This window comes from Centropristis striata, chromosome 3 (genome assembly GCF_030273125.1).
Source record: "Centropristis striata isolate RG_2023a ecotype Rhode Island chromosome 3, C.striata_1.0, whole genome shotgun sequence".
Classification (NCBI taxonomy): domain Eukaryota; kingdom Metazoa; phylum Chordata; class Actinopteri; order Perciformes; family Serranidae; genus Centropristis; species Centropristis striata.
Genome location: NC_081519.1, coordinates 45,326,224 through 45,348,275, shown reverse-complemented (window position 1 = coordinate 45,348,275; position 22,052 = coordinate 45,326,224). Strand labels below are relative to the sequence as shown.

Here is a 22,052-nt window from a genome sequence, read left to right as displayed (position 1 = left end):
TCAAGACAAAACAAGGGACACTATATCGGATTGCTCCTTTCGAATGGTCTGTATTGATGAACACACCGGTGCAGCCAACGTGAAAGGTTTCACTTGTGAATTTGGCTTCCCAGAAAACTTTTCTTTATCTTTAAGTGCAGGACATTCACTTTCCCACTTTCCCTCTTTTGATGGCAGTAATTACACACGTTAGAGTCACAATGGCCCTCATTTATCAAGCGAGCGTAGAAACGAGCGCATATCCGAGTGTATATTTTGTCTTACGACAGGGTCCATGTGTGATTTATCAAACGATCGTATCTCGCCAATCACATCGTAAGAATGATCGGCTGTTGATAAATGTGGCGGCTCGAAACATGCGTAATTTAAATACCACGCCCTAATATATACCCAATTCAGAAGGCTCGCCTTCAGAGTTTACGACACCGAAGGGCGCAATACGGCCAAAAAGAGGATTTTTTCACCCTCTAAAGTCAGCTTTATTAGCAAAGTGCACCATTACAATTAATAGGGGCAATATAGACATATTACAGAAATACGCAGCGATGGAGGTTTATGAAATAAAAGTACTTATAGTTATAAACTCAAACAAGTTCAGTGAATATTTTACATTTGGAGCACGGACTTAGAAGTTTTCAGCTTTTTGGTTGAAGGAGGTATTTTAAAGTAAGTTTTAATTCCAAAAGAAGAGGAATTTCTCAGTCAGAAAGTGAAACGCTGACGTCGAACAGCAGCAACACAACAAACTAGTTTTGTTTGGCAGCATAAAAAGAGAAAAAGAAGGAAATCAGTGGTGCTGTCAGCAGAGTAGCGGACTATTAAACTCCCGGCGAGGTTTGAGTAATTACATCGTGATACATAAAGCCTAATAATCTATATAATATCCGAATATTGCTATTATTATGATGGAGATATATTATTCACCTCTTTACATTTACTAATAATGATGTCCCAGTCAGAGGAGCGTGTGGCAGCGCTGATTGGAAATGTTTCTATTCGGGCAGCACGGCTGGTGAAGGAGACGCTGACGCTCCGGTGTCGGAGCTAGATAATAATAATAATAATAATAATAATAATAATAATAATAACAGTAAACAGCAGAAGACAACAACATTTAATATCCTCGGCTGGTATTCTGTTTAAAGAGTTTCACGATCGCAGGGTGTATTTATTTTTGGATTATGTTTTAATGATAAATTATGTAGTCTAAACATGTTTTGCTTTGTCACTATTAAAAATCAACACCACAGAGTTTTATCAGCTCCAGGCATCGATACTGTAGTCTAAGATCAATTCTCTGACTCAGACGTGTAGACTTCACGCTGACTCAGATTTGCGTACACGAGCTGAGAGCAGACTGAGATCTGATCGTACCGTCCGCTCACGTCCAAATTGATAAATGCCGAGGCTTGCGTAGAAATCATCTTACGCCCACTTTACGCTCACTTTCTGACGTACGCTCGTTTGATAAATGAGGGCCAATGTGACTGAATCCTGATGCTCTGAACTCATTTACCCCAGTCAGAACCAGCACTTTCCTAATTCCATCTACTTCCTGCCAAGGTTGACTCAGTTAGCCTGATGGGACATACGTATGTCAGGACATACTCATTCTGCAGGAGCAGAGGCCTCTGCAGCAGTCTTCACTTTGTGCTCATTTACATCATGTGCAATGACTAGGAACAGAATGCTTAAATTGTTCCAGAAGAATCAAATCACACAACTTATCAAAAGTGTCTCCTCCTCCAGCACTCTGCAGACTGGAGGAGTGGTCTGACCTGTGGGCCTCCTGCAGCAACAGAAACACCACAGAGGAGGAAGGATCATCACATGTTGTAAAACTCATCCTGTCCCAAGAGGAAGCAGAAAAACTGGTTCATGCTTCTGTTACTTCAAGGTTAGATGACTGTAACTCCTTCCTGTCAGGCTGCTCCAATAAATCCCTTAAAACTCTTCAGTTGGTGCAGAACGCTGCAGCTCGTGTTCTGACTAGAACCAGGAACAGAGATCAGGTTTCTCCTGTTCTAGCCTCGCTGACCTGGCTCCCTGTAACCTCCACAGTCTATTTAAATACAAAGACCTGGAGACATCAGAATGGTTTTAGGACAGGGAGAAAAAAGTTATTAACAACTTCTTCTTTTCTTCTTTTTAGGGAATTCAGGACCAACACATTGATGTATAATTTTCATCTTTTATTCATGTATTATTAGTCAGTTTTAGTCAAGTCAGTAGGGCCTAATTTTACGTGTGTATAATAAGACTTGATCCAGATCACTAATCCTACAATGATTAGTGATCTGGATCAAGTCTTATTATTTAATATAATCAATAACTTTTATTAGGTATGAATAACTTCTGCCCACCATCTGTTAACTATGGAGCTCAGGTTCAACATGTTGCCCTGACAACTGATGACGCGGCAGCAGCTGCTTCTCTGATTGGCTGCTGATCCTGAAGCGTCGGGACTTTCCAGAGACGCTGCTGTGTTTAGGAGCTGCAGGAAAACTCAGCGCTTTGTTCACTTCATGGAGATAACAGAGCTGAGTGACACCTGAAGGCAACACGTGGTCCGACAGAGAACTGAACCAAGACCTGAGACCTGCCCAGGTCACATGACTCAGGTCACATGACTCAGGTCACATGACTCAAACACAAACAAATAAAAAACATTTTAACCCAGAACTTCAGATTCAAACTTTAATACAAAATATACCAGAAAAATTGTAAAAAATTTAAATCTCAATAATTTGGCAGAAAATAAACTGTATTAATTTAATAAAACTGACCAAATACTTTAAGACCAAAGTTGTATTTTTATTAGAAAAACATAATTTACTAAACTGGATTAAACAGTTCAAACAAGCCTGATTGGTCAGTTTTGTCTGTGGCCCTGCCCACAGCTGCACACAGACAGAGAGACAGACAGGAGAGAGACAGACAGACAGGTGGACAGACAGACCTCTGTTATATTATATCTGTACCTGGATGTTATTACAGTACTACGTCTCTCTGAAGGTAAACCGGATCAGAACCCAGAGAGAAAACCTGCATCAGGATTCTCAACACAAACTGCAAAGAGAACCAGAACTTTATAACCAGCTGCTCCTGGCAACTGATGAGTCACCAGATACTGGCCTCTGATTGGCTGCTGACCTTAGTGACTCTTTTATCATTCAGACTCTCCTTACTGATTGCTTTGCTAAAGAGGAAGTGTGTGTGTAGGTGTGTGAATCTGTACGGCTACATGTCTCAAGACAGAGTTGTAAAAACGACTAAATAAGTGTTGGGGGAAGAATGGCCTTTTCCTGCCTTGGAGGACAGAGCCATGTGCCGGCACAAGCTTCTACAAAACTGTGTATTTGTTAAAAGCCAATTTAAAATATATTGTATGTGAATCAGTGTTTGAGCAAATCAAAGAAGTTAGTCAAGTTAGTTTCCATGTACGACTTAATATCAGTGTAAAGTGAGATTAACATTCAACTTCAAGTGATGTAGCCACACAAATATCACAACAATAATACTTAAAACACACATAAACATTGATTACAGGACAAATCCTTTACTTAAGTCCTTGCTGATTTTCTTATCTAAACCCAGTGACACTACCAGTTGAGAAAGGGGAGAAATCCTTTCAGAGAGGGCATCAGAAGAAGGTTTGGTTTCAGCCTGAAAATTAAGTTTCGCTCGTTCTTGTTTGTTGAAGAAGTCTTCTCTGGCGGTTACAATAAACTTTGCGTTCATTGTGAAGAGGAAGATCTCTGCAGAAGAAAACCTCCCACCAGAGATGAAGGGGTCTCTGCAGGAGGTGAGGAAAATGGGGTTATGGTTAGGGTTCTGGTCTCCCAGACCCTGTGTTCCTCTGGCAGGTCAGTAGAGAAAGATCAGAGGTGGAGATCTGGTCTTTACAGTGGACCACCTGCAGTGTCAAAGGTCCCTTGACGAATGAGGTGGTCTGTAGGTGTCATAAACACAAGGCATCCTGGGAGGAAGGGTCTCTGGCTGTGTTCCTTCCCAGATGATCAAAATGGAGGGAGTTGGATGAGAATGCTGCTGCATTTTAATTAGTTCAAGTCCACAAATGAACCCAAGACTCACATGTGGCAAGGTCCCAACACAATGATACCAACCTCCTCTATGTAAAGAACCCACATTTCTTCAACCATTACTCAATATGAATATGGTAATTTGATTATAATTATGAAGTTAATTATTAATCAGTGTTCCAAATTGATAGTTTAGTAACTTTATGAGACTGAGTGAGATAAATTGACTCTTTTCTCTGTTGTACAGACTGGTGCCCCATCCAAAGGTGACGTAGAGTAAATCAAGTCATATCATTTATTATAATTATTAATTATTCATGATAGTTATTAATAATTCTGATAGCCATGTTAACACACACTGTAAAAAAAAAGTGTTTAGTCTAAAAACTTTACCTTGACAAGATTTATTAAATTAAGATGATTAAATCTAGAAATAAGCATGTTGAACACTTAAAATAAGAAATTAACTCTTGAAACAAGATAAATTATCTAACACTTCTAAATCTAAAGTTTTTTTTACCTTGGTAAGAAACAAATAATTTGCATTGCATCTTTGAACTGTGATACTCACACATAAAGGTTCTGACACATAAAGGCTTGAGGCAGAGTTCACCCTCAAGTCTTGTTCAGCTGTGAAGGTAGGATGAAGTGTGGACAGATGTAGCAGCAGTTTGTTGTCTAATAAAGTAATAGCAGCAGTGATAACAGAAGGAATAAGACTAATGAACATGGACGAGCTAACAGCGCTGACCAGGAGCCAGGCGGAGTACCGGGAAAGCAGTCTCATGTGTTTTATGGAGACATGGCTGCACAGAGCCATCCTAGACCAGAACGTCTCCGTTAACAGCTTCCAGACCATCTGGGCCGACCAGGACTGCTAAGAGCGTTGAGGGGAAAGGGTGGGCTTGCTGTTCTGGTTAATAACAGATGGTGTTATCCTGGTCACATTACTATTAAAGATCAGCTCTGGGGCCCAGAACTACTGTCCATATTATCTGCCCAGAGAGATCCCACGCGTCATCATAGTGGCTGTTTACATCCCTCCTCTGCTAACCCGACATCAACCTGCAGCATCATCCACTCCTCCAACTCTTCACCCTCATCATCATGTCGGGAGACTTTAACCACGTCACCATGGATGGAGTTCTGCCGACATTCAGACAGTATGTGAGCTGTCCAACCAGAGAGGAGAGGACTCTGGACCTGATGTTTGCTAACATTAAGGATGCATACATCTCCTCTTCTCTCAGACCACAACCTGCTTCACCTCAAACCCATATGTGCCTCTGGTGAAGAGCAAGTCTGGGACCACGAGGACTGAGGATGCTTTCATATTAAATACAGGGTCATGATACCACGATAGTAATAACAGCAGTAATAACAGAGAGAATAGGACTAATGGTGACAGTAATAACAGCAGTAATAACAGAGAGAATAGGACTAACGGTGACAGTAATAACAGCAGTAATAACAGAGAGAATAGGACTAACGGTGACAGTAATAACAGCAGTAATAACAGAGAGAATAGGACTAACGATGACAGTAATAACAGCAGTAATAACAGAGAGAATAGGACTAACGGTGACAGTAATAACAGCAGTAATATAATAAAATGAAAGTACAGCAGAAGAGTCGATAATATTATCAGTAATTATAGTTGAAACATGAGTAATGACTGATGTCAGCAGAGATTATGATGAAATGATTAGAACAGCAGCAGTTTATTAGGTCAGACCCCTGGAACAGACTGTAATCTGTCACTGTTTCTGACTTCAGCAGGTAAATTCTCATCTTTATCTCCTCCAACGTCACTCCCCCACCCGCAACCTCAGATCTTCAGACGCCAACCTACTGACCCCCATCACCAGGACCAAGCTCCTTCAGATCCTACTGACCCCCATCACCAGGACCAAGCACCTTCAGATCCTACTGACCCCCATCACCAGGACCAAGCTCCTCACCGTGGGGGACAGAGCCTCTCCTCTGCTGCTCCAACCCTCTGGACCTCCTCCCTGCTCACATCCACAATTCAGACTCACTCCACACTTCAACACTTCAAAATCAACTCAAAACCTTTTCAACATAGCTTACAAGACATGAACTCTTATCTCTCATCTCTGTTTAGTTCTATTTTCTTCTGCATTTTGTGTTTGTGTCTGTCTAATTTCTGTTATGTCAAGCAACTTTGAGTACCTTTAAAAGCGCTATAAAAATTGAATGTATTATTATTATTATTATTATTATTATATTTAAAGGCATCTGGAACTTTTGATATGATTTTTCTTCATGGTAGAATCTCATACAGATCTTTAGCCCTGCTCCTGTTCAGCTTACATGAGACAACACATCAACATAAACCTGAACCATCTAAGATGAAAACATCCAGCAGAGATGTACGACAGTTATGGTGTTCAGTCTGTGAAAACATGGGAACACAGAAGTTAAAGCTACCATTGTAATCAGAAGCTGAAATATCAGAGTTCTCCAGTCAGTGTGGACGGGAGGAATAATTACAGCTGCAAAAACATCTGGGGGAGTAAATACTTTATTGATTTATAAACATGTGAGCTCATCCTCAGTATTCATGATGTCTAGAAAACAGAAACTTTATTTCAGCATTTAATAATTTTACAGAATATACTGGATTATATTAGTTGCAAAAAAAGGAAGGAGCTAAGCAGAGATATGACTGGTGGCTTTTATTCTTCATCTGAGTGACATCATCAGCCCCGACCAATCAGCTGCACTCGTTCCCTTTGATGAGGAAGAAGGTTCCAGCAGCCACACCGAGCAGACCAACAGTCAGACCGAGTCCACAGAACACTGCTGGTCCAATACTGGGCGGAGTCTTCTCCACATCTGGAGACAGAAAACACAGGCATGAAACATCTGGAGACAGAAAACATCTGGAGACAGAAACATCAGAAACATCTGGAGACAGAAACATCTGGAGACAGAAACATCAGAAACATCTGGAGACAGAAACATCTGGAGGCAGAAAACACAGACATGAAACATCTGGAGACAGAAACATCTGGAGACAGAAAACACAGACATGAAACATCTGGTAACAGAAAACACAGACATGAAACATCTGGAGACAGAAAACACAGACATGAGACATCTGGAGACAGAAACATCTGGAGACAGCTGTAGTTGTTGTGTCTGTGTTGATGTTAATAAAGTGTCTCACCCCAGATTCTGTTCTGTGGTTGGTCCAGGGCCAGATGTGCCACTGAACATCTGTACACGTCTCCCAGCTTTGGGGTGAAGACCAGGCTGGAGAACTGGTTGAAGGAACCGTCTTTGTTGGGGTAGGGAACGTTGACGCTGGTTCCTTCGGTGACGTTCTGTCCGTTCTTCGTCCAGGAGAAGTCGACAGGAGCAGGATAGAAACCAGCCACATGACAGATCAGGGTGTTCTCCTCTCCCAGCTCCACGTAGTCTCTGCTGTAGATCATCGGACTGGAAGGAGGATCTGGACACACAGAACATAAATAGATGATGCTGATGAAAGTTTGTGTCAGTCTGCTTCTTCAGACCCAACAGGGAGAGAGATTCAGTTTGTTGTTAAAAAGATGCTGGTTAGAATCTGACATGGCTGCAGAACGAAAAGCTCCGGCCTGTAGAGATCCATTAAAGATCCACGAGACACTTTCATCAACCAGAGAATAAATAAATAAAGAACCACACAGTATTTAAATAAGTATTTCATTTTCAGACAAATTTCTAAACGATAGAGACTCTGAACAGAAATTGGAGAGATATCTGAGATATAATATTACAATCTGCTGTAATCTGGTTGTTGTTGTTATTGTTACTTAAATACAGACAATATTTAAACAAGCGATGAGTAACAAAATTCCACATTGAAGAAACATTTTACGTTTAATCAACATATTGAGGAAATAAACACATTTACTATTCAAGTGTTTACAGTGACATTGATACAGTGTTGATTATTAAATAAAAATATAAGTATTAATATTTAACATTTAATGTTCATGTGCTGAATAATATGAACTAGATAAAGAATGTATGGATAAAGCTGAAAATAAAAACTTCCCTTCTGTGTGAGGTGAGCCTAATATATCCTAATATATAAAACATAAACTCTATATGAAAGTTAAAGCTGGTAGACTAGAGACAGTGAGGTTTTAATTTCTGAACTCTACAACCTGACTTCACAGTCTGATAAAGATTAATACAGAAATTAAGAATTAATTAATTAATTAAAACAGCTGGACCTGATCCAGAAGTAAAGTTTCCCTCTGTGTCGACTTCATGTAAATTTGTCTGAGCAGTAAGAGTCTGAACACACAGCACAAATATCTATGAACAGTTATGAGTCAAACTAACAGAACATAGAAATGAAATCTGTCTCTCACCGAGCTGTGGAGGAGGGTTCTTATAGGCCTCGAGATCCGTTTTCAGGTTCCCTTTGCAGATCTCTAGCTCACCCAGAGCAGCTTCATAACCTTCTTGGTAGTTAAAAGGATCTATAAAACTGGGATTAGGCGCGACTGCTTTCTTGTTCTTGAAGTCTGCGTACCACTTCATTTCACCATCCAGTCCGTACATGTTCTCTCCATCAGACTCTGAACAGCCACTGATATAAAGGTCCTCATGTAGAACTGAAGAGAAAACACAAGAACAAACAGTAAACAACCTGTTGTTTGTTTGTTTGTTTGTTTGTTTGTTTGTTTAAAGTGAGACAGAAACTGACCGTCAGCTGAGACACAGAGGACACCGGAGAGGACGAGGACCACCATCATCTTCATCATCTTCATCATCAGACCTGGACCTGTCAGACTCTGTAGACCTGGACCTGTCGTAGACCTGGACCTGTATAGACCTGGACCTGTGTAGACCTGGACCTGTCAGACTCTGTAGACCTGGACCTCTGTAGACCTGGACCTGTCGTAGACCTGGACCTGTCATAGACCTGGACCTGTATAGACCTGGACCTGTGTAGACCTGGACCTGTCAGACTCTCTAGACCTGGACCTGTATAGACCTGGACCTGTGTAGACCTGGACCTGTCAGACTCCGTAGACCTGGACCTCTGTAGACCTGGACCTGTCGTAGACCTGGACCTGTCATAGACCTGGACCTGTATAGACCTGGACCTGTGTAGACCTGGACCTGAGTGAGACTGACAGAAAGTCCAGCAGCAGCTGAACTCTTACTCTGTGTCAGCAGCGTAACAGCCAATGAGAAAGCAGAGCTGAGATGACATCATCAGTGTCCGGGTAGAGTCAGGCTGCTGCTGCATCAGAAACAGGAGCTGCAGAGTTCACCAATAATCAGGATTCTGGGTTTTATTCTGACATTAATAATTATAATTATTTATAATTATACTTTTTTACCATTAAAAATATTTATTATTAAACTTTCATACCATTAAAATATTAATATTTTGTTCTCTTTATATTGAGATGAAGAAGTGAAGCTGCAGCTGGTGTTTAAACTTTGAATCTGAACTTTTGGGTTAAAATAATGTTTTTATTTGTTTGTTTGTTTGTTTCATCCTGTGACCTGAGTCATGTGACCTGAGTCATGTGACCTGGGCAGGTCTCAGGTCCTGGTTCAGTTCTCTGTCGGACCACATGGTGCCTTCAGGTGTCTCTCAGCTCTGTTCTCTCCATGAAGTGAACAGAGGGCTGAGTTTTCCTGCAGCTCCTGAACGCAGCAGCGTCTCTGGAAAGTCCCGACGCTTCAGGATCAGCAGCCAATCAGAGAGGCAGCTGCTGCCGCGTCATCAGTCGTCAGGGCAACATGTTGAACAGCTGAGACCTGGTGAAAGTTATTGTATTCTAATATGATGAAGGAGTTAATAAGCAGTACTGTGACAGTATTTAGCTCCATAACATTATATGTTTTAATTTCTTCTCCTGCAGCCGAGCTGAAAGTAAAATGTTAGTTCTTCCTACGTCTGATCTGTGTCGTCAGTAATGTTGTTGTTTGGGACGTGAAGGGAAAGAAATGATTCATTAATAACGACCTAATGCTGGTTACTGGAAGCTAGGAACAGAAACAAGTTTAAACAGTCTGAAGCAGAATAAATAAGTGTTAAATAAAGATTTCTGACTTTATAGAATAACTTCTGTTGTGTGTGTGTGTGTGTGTGTGTGTGCTCCAGCAGCAGACTTTAGTCTGATCGTCTGCCTGGTAACAGCTGATGCTGCAGGTCATGTGATCATTCTCTGGTTTTTAGAGCGTCTCTCAGTCAGACTGGATCAGTTTGTCAAGTGAACAGAAGAACATGGCTTCATCCTTTCTCCTCGTCCTCTTCATCAGCCTCCACACAGCAGGTAGGATCAATACTCTGATCACTAATCAATACTCTGATCACTGACCAATACTCTGATCAATACTCTGATCACTGACCAATACTCTGATCAATACTCTGATCACTGATCACTACTCTGATCACTGATCAATACTCTGATCACTACTCTGATCACTGATCAATACTCTGATCACTGATCACTACTCTGATCACTGATCAATACTCTGATCACTGATCACTACTCTGATCACTGATCAATACTCTGATCACTACTCTGATCACTGATCAATACTCTGATCACTGATCACTACTCTGATCACTGATCAATACTCTGATCACTGGCCAATACTCTGATTCCTGACCAATACTCTGATGACTGATCAATACTCTGATCAATACTCTGATCACTGATCAATACTCTGATCACTGATCACTACTCTGATCACTGATCAATACTCTGATCACTGGCCAATACTCTGATTCCTGACCAATACTCTGATCAATACTCTGATCACTGATCAATACTCTGATTCCTGACCAATACTCTGATCAATACTCTGATCACTGATCAATACTCTGATCACTGATCACTACTCTGATCACTGGCCAATACTCTGATCACTGACCAGTACTCTGATCAATACTCTGATCACTGACCAGTACTCTGATTAATACTCTGATCACTGATCAATACTCTGATCACTGATCACTACTCTGATCACTGATCAATACTCTGATCACTGGCCAATACTCTGATCACTGATCACTACTCTGATCACTGATCAATACTCTGATCACTGGCCAATACTCTGATTCCTGACCAATACTCTGATGACTGATCAATACTCTGATCAATACTCTGATCACTGATCAATACTCTGATCACTGATCACTACTCTGATCACTGATCAATACTCTGATCACTGGCCAATACTCTGATTCCTGACCAATACTCTGATCAATACTCTGATCACTGATCAATACTCTGATTCCTGACCAATACTCTGATCAATACTCTGATCACTGATCAATACTCTGATCACTGATCACTACTCTGATCACTGGCCAATACTCTGATCACTGACCAGTACTCTGATCAATACTCTGATCACTGACCAGTACTCTGATTAATACTCTGATCACTGATCAATACTCTGATCATATTGTTTATACTCACTGATGTCCAAACTGTTTTTCTCTCCAGATGGATTTATGGAATATATGATAAGCCGTTGTGTGTTTAACTCCACTGATCTGAAGGACATCGAGTATATCGCGTCTTATTATTTCAACAAAGTGGAGGATGTGAGGTTCAGCAGCAAGGTGGGGAAGTGTGTTGGATACACTGAGCCTGGTCTGATCTACGCAAAGAACTGGAACAAAGATACTTCAAAACTGGCTCAGCTGAACGCTCAGAAGGAGGTCTACTGTCAACACAACATTGGGATCGATTACAGCGCCGCTCTGACTAGATCAGGTGAGTTTGTGTTTCTGTAACTTCCAACATTAATAATCTCATTATTAATTCATTAACACTCTGACTGAATAAACATCAACTCAGCAATCAGTTTCTAAACACTTTACAGTTTCAGCAGTAAATGCTGTAAAAGTTTGCTTTCTAATAAATATTTATAATGCTGTTGATATTATTTTAAATATTCTCATATACACTCTATGGATACTTTATCTTTCTCTCTTCATTTGATTATGTTCCTCCAAACACTGTATCAGTCTGCATCATACAAAAGATCACAGAAAATAATGATCTGTCTTTATTTCATTAAAAGATATATTTTCATGAAAAGCAGATGTTGCTTGTTGACACCAGACTCTGTCCCCACCTGGTGTTCAAACCCTGCTACTGCAGCTGCTCATGACTGCAATAATAATAATAATAATAATAATAACAATAATAATAATAAGAATAATAATAATAATAATAATAACAATAATAATAATAATAATAATAATAATAATAATAATAACAATAATAATAATAATAATAATAACAATAATAATAATAATAATAATAATAATAATAATAATAACAATAATAATAATAATAATAATAATAACAATAATAATAATAATAATAATAATAAAGTCTTTAACTCCTGCTGATGGTTGATGTGTCAAATAATAAATGATGTCTGTTCCAGCCGAGCCGTACGTGGTCCTGAGCTCGGTGACTCCCTCCGGTGGATCCCATCCCTCCATGCTGGTCTGCAGCGTCTACGACTTCTACCCCAAACTGATCCGGGTCCGCTGGCTCAGAGACGGACAGGAAGTCACCTCTGATGTCACTTCCACTGACGAGCTGGCAGACGGAGACTGGTACTACCAGGTCCACTCCCACCTGGAGTACACGCCCAGGTGAGTCCTCCTCCAGGTCCAGGTCCTGGTCCTGGTCCAGTCAGGTCTAGGTCCACTCCCACCTGGAGTACACGCCCAGGTGAGTCCTCCTCCAGGTCCAGGTCCTGGTACTGGTCTAGTCAGGTCCAGGTCCAGTCAGGTCTAGTCTGGTCCAGTCAGGTCCAGGTCCAGTCAGGTCCAGGTCTAGTCTGGTCCAGGTCCAGTCAGGTCCAGGTCCAGGTCTAGTCAGGTCCAGGTCCAGTCAGGTCCTGGTCCAGTGTTGATGTGTTGTTTTGTGTCTGCAGGTCTGGAGAGAAGATCTCCTGTGTGGTGGAGCACGCCAGTCTGAAAGAACCTCTGGTCACTGACTGGGGTAAATACCTGTCTGTCTCTCACCTGTCTGTCTCTACCTGTCTGTCTCTCATCTGTCTGTCTCTACCTGTCTGTCTCTACCTGTCTGTCTCTCATCTGTCTGTCTCTACCTGTCTGTCTCTACCTGTCTGTCTCTCATCTGTCTGTCTCTACCTGTCTGTCTCTCACCTGTCTGTCTCTCATCTGTCTGTCTCTACCTGTCTGTCTCTACCTGTCTGTCTCTCTCCTGTCTGTCTCTCTCCTGTCTGTCTCTACCTGTCTGTCTCTCACCTGTCTGTCTCTCTCCTGTCTGTCTCTACCTGTCTGTCTCTCACCCTGTCTGTCTCTACCTGTCTGTCTCTCACCTGTCTGTCTCTCTCCTGTCTGTCTCTACCAGTCTGTCTCTCACCCTGTCTGTCTCTACCTTTCTGTCTCTCTCCTGTCTGTCTCTCTCCTGTCTGTCTGTCTGTCTGTCTGTCTGTCTGTCTGTCTGTCTCACCTGTCTGCCTCTCTCCTGTCTGTCTCTCACCTGTCTGTCTCTCTCCTGTCTGTCTCACCTGTCTGTCTCTACCTGTCTGTCTCTCTCCTGTCTGTCTCTACCTGTCTGTCTCTCACCCTGTCTGTCTCTACCTGTCTGTCTCTCACCTGTCTGTCTCTCACCTGTCTGTCTTTCTCCTGTCTGTCTCTACCTGTCTGTCTCTCACCCTGTCTGTCTGTCACCTGTCTGTCTCTCTCCTGTCTGTCTGTCTGTCTGTCTGTCTGTCTCACCTTTCTGCCTCTCTCCTGTCTGTCTCACCTGTCTGTCTCTCATCTGTCGGTCTCTACCTGTCTGTCTCTACCTGTCTGTCTCTCTCCTGTCTGTCTCTACCTGTCTGTCTATCTCCTGTCTGTCTCTCACCTGTCTGTCTCTCTCCTGTCTGTCTCTCACCTGTCTGTCTCTCTCATGTTTGTCTCTACCTGTCTGTCTCTACCTGTCTGTCTATCTCCTGTCTGCCTCTCACCTGTCTGTCTCTCACCTGTCTGTCTCTCTCCTGTCTGTCTCTCTCCTGTCTGTCTCTCACCTGTCTGTCTCTCTCCTGTCTGTCTCTCACCTGTCTGTCTCTCTCTCTCCTGTCTGTCTCTCACCTGTCTGTCTGTCTGTCTCTCTCCTGTCTGTCTCTCTCCTGTCTGTCTGTCTCACCTGTCTGCCTCTCTCCTGTCTGTCTCACCTGTCTGTCTCTCACCTGTCTGTCTCTCTCCTGTCTGTCTCTCTCTCCTGTGTGTCTCTCACCTGTCTGTCTCACCTGTCTGTCTCTCTCCTGTCTGTCTCTCTCTCCTGTCTGTCTCTCTCTCCTGTCTGTCTCTCACCTGTCTGTCTCTCACCTGTCTGTCTGTCTTTCTCCTGTCTGTCTCTCACCTGTCACTCTCTCTCCTGTCTGTCTCTCACCTGTCTGTCTCTTACCTGTCTGTCTCTCTCCTGTCTGTCTCTACCTGTCTGTCTCTCACCTGTCTGTCTCTCTCCTGTCTCTCTCTCTCCTGTCTGTCTCTCTCTCCTGTCTGTCTCTCACCTGTCACTCTCTCTCCTGTCTGTCTCTCTCTCCTGTCTGTCTCTCACCTGTCACTCTCTCTCCTGTCTGTCTCTCTCATGTCTGTCTCTCACCTGTCTGTCTCTCTCCTGTCTGTCTGTCTGTCTCTCTCCTGTCTGCCTCTCACCTGTCTGTCTCTCTCCTGTCTGTCCTCAGACCCGTCCATGCCTGAGTCTGACAGGAACAAGTTTGCCATCGGAGCCTCAGGACTGATCCTGGGTCTGGTCTTATCTCTGGCTGGATTCATCTACTACAAAAGGAAGTCCCGAGGTCAGACCACCTGAACCAGAACCAGATCAGACCAGTTCAGACCAGTACACCAGAACCAGATCAGACCAGTTCAGACCAGTACACCTGAACCAGAACCAGTTCAGACCAGTACACACTTCAGATTTAGGGTGCTTTCACACCAACAGCAGTTGGTGCGCACTAAACAGTCCATTCGAACCAAAAGCCCTTAGTTCGGTTCGTTTTCGTCGGTGTGAAAGCATCAATCGCACTCGGGTGCGCACTAAATCAAGTGGACCGAGACCTCCAAAAAGAGGTGGTCTCGGTCCGCTTGATTCCACACCAAATGCCAACCTCTGGTGCGGTCCCTCTGGTGAGAACGCAAACCTGGACCAACTCAGGTCTAAACGAACTATTCAAAATGCAAGTCAATTCAAATTAGCCATGTGTTGTGCCGCTGCTGAAAGAATGTTGGGGAAACACTGGTATGAAATTAATTTAATCTGTAATATACATGTTTCATTCGGTCCAACCCCATACATTTCAAAATACTTCTCAGAGTACGCATACTCATAACAATATCATCCGCATCAGCAGGAGAGCATTGGTGAAAATAGCGCGTCTCCTCTGCCTGAAACGACGTGATATGTGCCTTCGCCGGATCCATTATTTCCGATGATTGTTCTCCAGCTGCAGCCGCGACTCATTCCAGAACTGGATATTTTGCCAGAAATGGGTAATGTTGATGATATAAAAAGCAAGGACCAGCGCAAGAAAACAGTGTGCGAACGTGTCGCTCCATTGTGAAAGTTGAAATGGCGTTATTTCCACCGGAAGATGACGAAACATCATTCAGACCAATGTGGTTCATTTGCATGTGTGAACGCGGACCACACGTAGTCTGTATGCTACAATGTAACAATTTTACTGCCTGGTGCGGACCAAATAATCCAACTAGCGGGGTGAAAGCACCCTTAGTGTCAGTCTGTATTCAGACCTGTATATACTCTGGACCATCTTGGGACCAGTTCTCAGATGGTTTCAGTGTTCAGTCTCAGACCAGGTTCAGAGTCTGAAGGTTTCTGGTTCTGTTTCTCTAAAACAACATTTTACTGAATGAGTTTTGATATTTGTCTTTATTTGATTTGTTGTTGACACTCTTCATCTCTCCTTAAAACAGGAAGGATTCTGGTCCCCACTAATTGATCCTGGACCTGATCCTGATCCTGATCCTGGTCCTGGTCCTGAACCTGGTCCTGGTCCTGGTCCTGGTCCTGATCCTGATCCTGGTCCTGGTCCTGGTCCTGATCCTGATCCTGATCCTGATCCTGGACCTGATCCTGATCCTTGATCTGATCCTGATCCTGATCCTTGATCTGATCCTGATCCTGATCCTGATCCTGGACCTGTATCTGCCTCTTCAACCTGCTTTGTGTGTTTCCGGCTCAGTAGACCACCTGCTGGACCAGCTCAACACCTGATCCTGTAATGATCTGGACTCTGATACCAGCTGGTCTGATCCTGATCCAGGACTGCCTCTCCCAGTCCTGGACCAGGTTTAGTCTGGACCTGGACTCTTCTTGTGATTTGATGCCACTAACCCTGCGCTCTGCTTTAACAACATAAATCATTTATTTGACATATTTTGTCTTTCAGTTTGTTAGATTTGTATATTTCTACTGGAGTGAAATATTTTATCGATAATAAACCAGAAAACGTTCTGAGTCTCTGTGGTTTCATTTAAATGTTTTAGTTATTAGAGTTTGTTAACGACTCTGAGGTTATTATTAAAAAGATCAAAGTGAACTAAGATCATATTTTTGAATTCTATTATTAAACATTTATCATCATAACTTATGTACCATTACATCATAAATGTTGATATAAAGAAGAGTTTTCTCAGTTCCAAAGTAAACTCACAGCAGCAGCAGACAGTCTGATCTGGTCCTGGAGACATGAACCTCGACTGAGACGTCCAGACTCTGATAACTTCATGTTGTTAATTCATTCCTATGACCTCCAGCTGGTCCACAATCCTCCTACTCACAAAGCTGCCAAGAACCTGATCCTGATCCTAACTGAGCCACAGATGTTCTGGTGGTAACGCCTCTCCACCTGTCAGATCACTTTTATCCAGTTTAATGTGGTTCTACCAGAGCAACCCTCTGCTCCTGCACCAACGTTCCACCGTAACCTCCAGAACTGATCCCAGCCCACTGCTCCTCTATCTTCTCCTCTGTCCTACCTCCTCTCAGCACCTCCTCCTCTCTGAAGGCTCATGATGACTCCCTCTGCTCTGCTCTGAACTCATGTCTGAACAGGCTACGTCCTTTATCTACAAGGCTTCACCCAACCAACCCCCATGGTTCAATTGTTTCAGCATTTCACCTGTTTGAGGGATTTTCTGGTTTGTTTCTTACAGTATTATTCCTGTATTGGGATGAGATCTCATCTGGTTTCCCATAAGGTTCTATGTGGACTAAGTCCAGATTGTGAGACACATCCTCAGTAGTGGACCCCAGGATCACAGGGTGTTTCGGCCATTTCTCACTAGACACCCTCACCTGAGGAGAGGCCCAGCCAGGGTTGATCAAACCTTGGTGTGTGTCCCAAGCCAATTAGGTGATTTTGTTATATTAGATTTATTTAGTTATTTTCCTTCAATTTATAATTTATCATATTTTATTTATTTTATAATATTTTTATTATTCACAGTATTTGATAATGTATTTGATTGTATATTTCCTTTATATTTTATTAATTTATTATTGAGTTTAGAGGTTGTAAAGCCTTAAATAGTGATTTTTCTAAGGTGAGTGCCGCCCTCTGCTGGTCAGATTCTGCATTGCACCAGCATTATTTCTAAAGTTTTTCAACATCATTGCTGCACAGAGAGACATTGCAGAGTGAATTTTGCCCCCTGCTGGTCAAGGTTTGTATTGCACCACATGTTTTTAAAAATATTTTATTCATGAATTGAATTTATTTTTATATTTATATTACTAGATTTACCTTTTATAGACATATTATTTCACACTGTATTGTTACATTAGATTTATACAGCTGTATTTACCTTTTACCAACAGTCTTTTTTACATTTTATGCATTATTTTTTTATATTTACATGTAACATTTACAGAGACCTTATTTTACATTATATTATTGAATAAAGTTCTCTCCTCCTCTCCTCCTCTCCTCCTCCTCCTCCTCTCCTCCTCTCCTCCTCTCCTCCTCCTCCTCCTCCTCCTCCTCTACTCCTCCTCCTCCTCCTATCCGCCTCTCCTCCTCTCCTCCTCCTCCTCCTCCTCTCATCTTTAAAGTCTTCTGGGGCCGGTATTTCAAAATTTGTAATCCGGATCAGGATAATCCGGATAACGAAATCCTCCTTTTCTCAGTCATGGATCAAGGTGATGCTGCTGACTTTATCTGAGTATTTCAAAACATTGGCAGAGTGGATCACCGTGACGTCCATGTGGGCGGATCTGGATTTCCAAATCTTGTCGTGTCTCCGACTCTGGGATCGAAACATGGCGGACTACCTGACGAAAGGAGCAGTGAGCACCACTTTCACGTCAAAAGTGTAAGTTAACAGTCGTCTAATGTGTAGCGGTTTTAAGACCATACGAACGCCAACCAACATATCATGCTAGCCAACTTCTTGAATTGTCACCTAATTAAAACCAGGCCGCAGCGATCTCTAATAGAGACGCGGCCGTGCTAACGGTAGCTAACTCCGCTTCATTGACTTGTGTGTTAAGTAGCTAGCGGGCTAGCGAGGTAGCTGCTGTGTTTATACATTTTAGTCTATGGTTTAACTTATAAAGGAACTAATCGGACGTACATCATACCTTAACTCTTTAAACTAACACCAAATTGTTTAGAGTTTATTAGCGTTACATTATTGGCAACACGGCAGACTTTTAAAAAATCTGCTCCATGTGTACAGAGCAGGCTGCTGCAGTACTTAGGAAACGTTACACGGTATTAACTATACGGGTCATTCAGAAGTGTCAGAATGCTCCAGTAATGCTGGTGATGATATCGTGCTTTGTGTACGTAAAGATATACTCATACACCTTCTCTTTCTTCTACTTTCAGAGTCACAGACCCATCAGCTATTAAGGACAACCGGGTCCCTATGAGTGCTGGAAATCCTTGGACACGCTTTAATTGTATAGATCCATTCAATGTGCAAGTTATTGGATTCTGAATAAAGTTATTGAAACTGCTTGAAATTGTAATTGCATTGCCTTCATGCTATATAGCTTGGATAGTGACACAAGAAACATTTTTCATCCCAATTTGTCTCCCTTATATAAAAGGCTCACTAAACATAATTATGGTAATTTATAGCATAATAGCATCTGATTTGATGTGAAGTAAAATAATGAGTTTTTACACAAACACCTTAATGCAGCTATTTCCAGACATTTTAAAAGTGCATTTTTAAGTTTGACTGAAGTCAAATTTGTCTTTGTTTAATGAGAAGCATGAAAATATACCTTGAAAGTGCTTCAATGTGCAGCATGATATAAACCTACACTTAAAAAATGCAAGTGCACACATCTCAGTTTAACCATTTAATTGGAAAAATAAAGATTAACAAATGTGTTTCGTGATGCTCTTCCAGCAGGACCTTCAGGCTGCAGTGGTGGTGGAGGAAACAGATCAGGGACTTCTGTGCAGGGAGGAGGTTCATCAATGAGGGCCTCCTGTAGTGGTACTCTTCTTCTTTGTGCTATGTTGTGGAGCACAATGCAGGCACAGATGATGTGACAGGCTTTCTGTGGCTCCACACGAAGATAGTTCAGGCAGGCAAATCTGCGTTTTAGCACACCATTCAGGCGCTCAATTGTCCCTCTTGTTGTGGCATGGACACTGTTGTACCTCTGCTGGGGACCATCGGTGACGGCAGCGAAAGGGGTCATCAGCCAGGGTAGAAGGGGGTAACCGCTGTCACCGAGGAGGATGCCATCTGGCCTGGTCTGCTGGAACCTTTGGAAGAGGAGGCTGGCTCTCAAAATCCGGGCATCGTGTACAGACCCAGGCCATCTTACCACACAGTTGGTGACAACAAGGTCAGAATTCCCCACAAGCTGCACGTTAATGCTGTGCCGGCCTTTCCTGTTGACATACTCCCATTCCCTGCCATGAGGTGCCTGGATATGCACATGTGTGCAATCAATAACCCCAATAGTATTGGGCATCCCACCCAATGAGAAAAAATCTCTCTTGGTCCTTGTCATTTCTTCATTTTTAGGCCACTTCACAAATTGACCCAGAAGGTTGGTAAGGGTAGATGACACCAAGTGCACCACATGGCCCACTGCTGACTTGGTCACCGCTAGTCCATCCCCTATTATTTGAAAGAAGGAACCACAAGCATAAAAACGTAATGCTATAAGAACTTGCTCCTCCACAGTCAAGGCATGGCTCCTCAGAGTGGCACGTTCAAGATGAGGACGAAGAATATTGCAGATGAAAGCAATATCATCTCGCCCAAATCTGTATCGTGCATAAAGCTCATCATTGGAGTAATGCTCGAGCAAGTTGGGGCGTTCAGCATATTGCCGTGGCCTATACCTTCTCCGTCGGTGTCGGTGTACAATGGAGGTCATTGTTCTTCCTTCAGATGCAAAGAGAGCCATGCTTGCTCAGAGAACTCAATTTAAGCCCTTCCCAATGAACCTGGGGTATTCTCACACCTGAATGTAATTTCACTGGCATGGTATAAAAGAGTGACTGGCTGACCAAACTCCAGACAACATGGAGGCTCAAAAAAGTAAGGGGTTGAACTTCACAGCTGCTGAAACACATGCATTGCTTGATGGGGTGCGCTCTCATTATAGCAATTTGTTTGGTACTTTCAGCACCCCTGGCCAGACCAATGTGTCTGCAAAAAACAAGGCAGGAATTTGGGCTGCTATAACAGCAGAGATTAATGCCACTGGCAGTGGCCAATTGAGGTCCGTGGAGCAGGTGAAGCTTAGGTGGAAGAACCTGAAGCAGAAAGCCACCAAGGACCAGGCGGAGGCAAAACTACCCCAAACTGGGAACAAGCCCTACAAAGGTGAGCCCTAACTATCTGTTTTCTATATCATGGTTTAATATCATACATTGTATACCCAATCTATAATATTGGGTATTAAATTGTCACCAATTTAAGCTATTAAAAACTGCTACACAGCCTTATGAAGTTGACTGAAATTCAGGACTTATGCACACAACCTATGGGCCCTTAAGTTGGGTAAACTCAAGGCTGTGCAGCTAGTTGCCTTATTAAATTTGTTAGTTATACTATTTTTATTTTTTTTTACAGTGCACTTATATCCCATATTATATTGCATTAATGTTAAATGTACTAATTTCATGTCACTTTAGTGAAGCACTATGAGCTACATGTCTTAAATGAAATATTCAATACAAATGTGTTTATTATTTTAAAGGTGGTGAGTTCTCAGAGGCTGTCCTCGACATCCTTGGAGGGGAGAGTTTCCCACTCCCTCCATGGGATTTTGCCAGCCAGTGTTGGGGAGCCAGCTGACGAGCCACTCAACCTCTCGTCAGAGAGTGTGTTCCTCACACCTGTAGAGGCTCCAGAGGGTCCATCCATGAGCACAAGCATTGCTCCACCTGAGCCACAAGAGGTCCGTGGGCCAGAGTGTCGGCGTCGAAAGAGGCATGCTGACGACTCTTACGAAAGGCTCCTCAAAATGGAGACTGAGAGGGCCATCAAGCAGACCAAACTGGCTGAGGAACAAATCAAGCTGACGCTCCTTCAGCAGAAGGAAACTGAGCTGAAAATAAAAATTCTTGAAAACCAGCTCACTTCTGAGCTAGGTTAGGTTCTTTTTTTTTTTTTTTTTTTTTTTTTTTTTAGTTAGTGGCGACATTATTTGGAATGTCCTTATTGTTTGAATTAAAGTTTGTTTGGATCCTGAATTCCTGTGTTTCTCTTGTTTTGGTACATGCAAGTTACAATGTTTGGAACTAGAAATTGAGAAATGGGTCTTTGATTTTCACTCTTATTTACAGTTTCAGAAAGTGGAGTCAAATATTTTACTATGCTTTAAATTTCTTTCAATTAGGCTACTTTTATTAAAAGTAAAACACTAACACTTGAGTATAATGTACAAATATCTAGGAAAAGTGGAGTGAGACTTTGTCAATCTAAGTGAAATCCACCTGAGGTGGATCAGAATGATCCTGAAATTTTGGTAC

At 42.4% G+C, this 22,052-nt stretch overlaps 1 protein-coding gene and 1 pseudogene across 1 annotated transcript; one reads left to right on the top strand and one right to left on the bottom strand.

The window, feature by feature from the left end:
* Window positions 1-6,572: 6,572 nt before the first annotated feature.
* Window positions 6,573-8,936, bottom strand: LOC131969003 (RLA class II histocompatibility antigen, DP alpha-1 chain-like; annotated as a pseudogene).
* A 1,301-nt stretch (window positions 8,937-10,237) lies between these two features.
* Window positions 10,238-16,551, top strand: LOC131969004 (H-2 class II histocompatibility antigen, E-S beta chain-like). Its single transcript, XM_059330109.1, has 7 exons — window positions 10,238-10,357; window positions 11,540-11,812; window positions 12,495-12,708; window positions 12,993-13,060; window positions 14,760-14,873; window positions 16,012-16,033; window positions 16,112-16,551. Exons 1-7 carry the CDS (start codon window positions 10,309-10,311, stop codon window positions 16,113-16,115), a joined length of 744 nt encoding a protein of 247 aa, XP_059186092.1. The 5' UTR covers window positions 10,238-10,308; the 3' UTR covers window positions 16,116-16,551.
* Window positions 16,552-22,052: the final 5,501 nt, after the last annotated feature.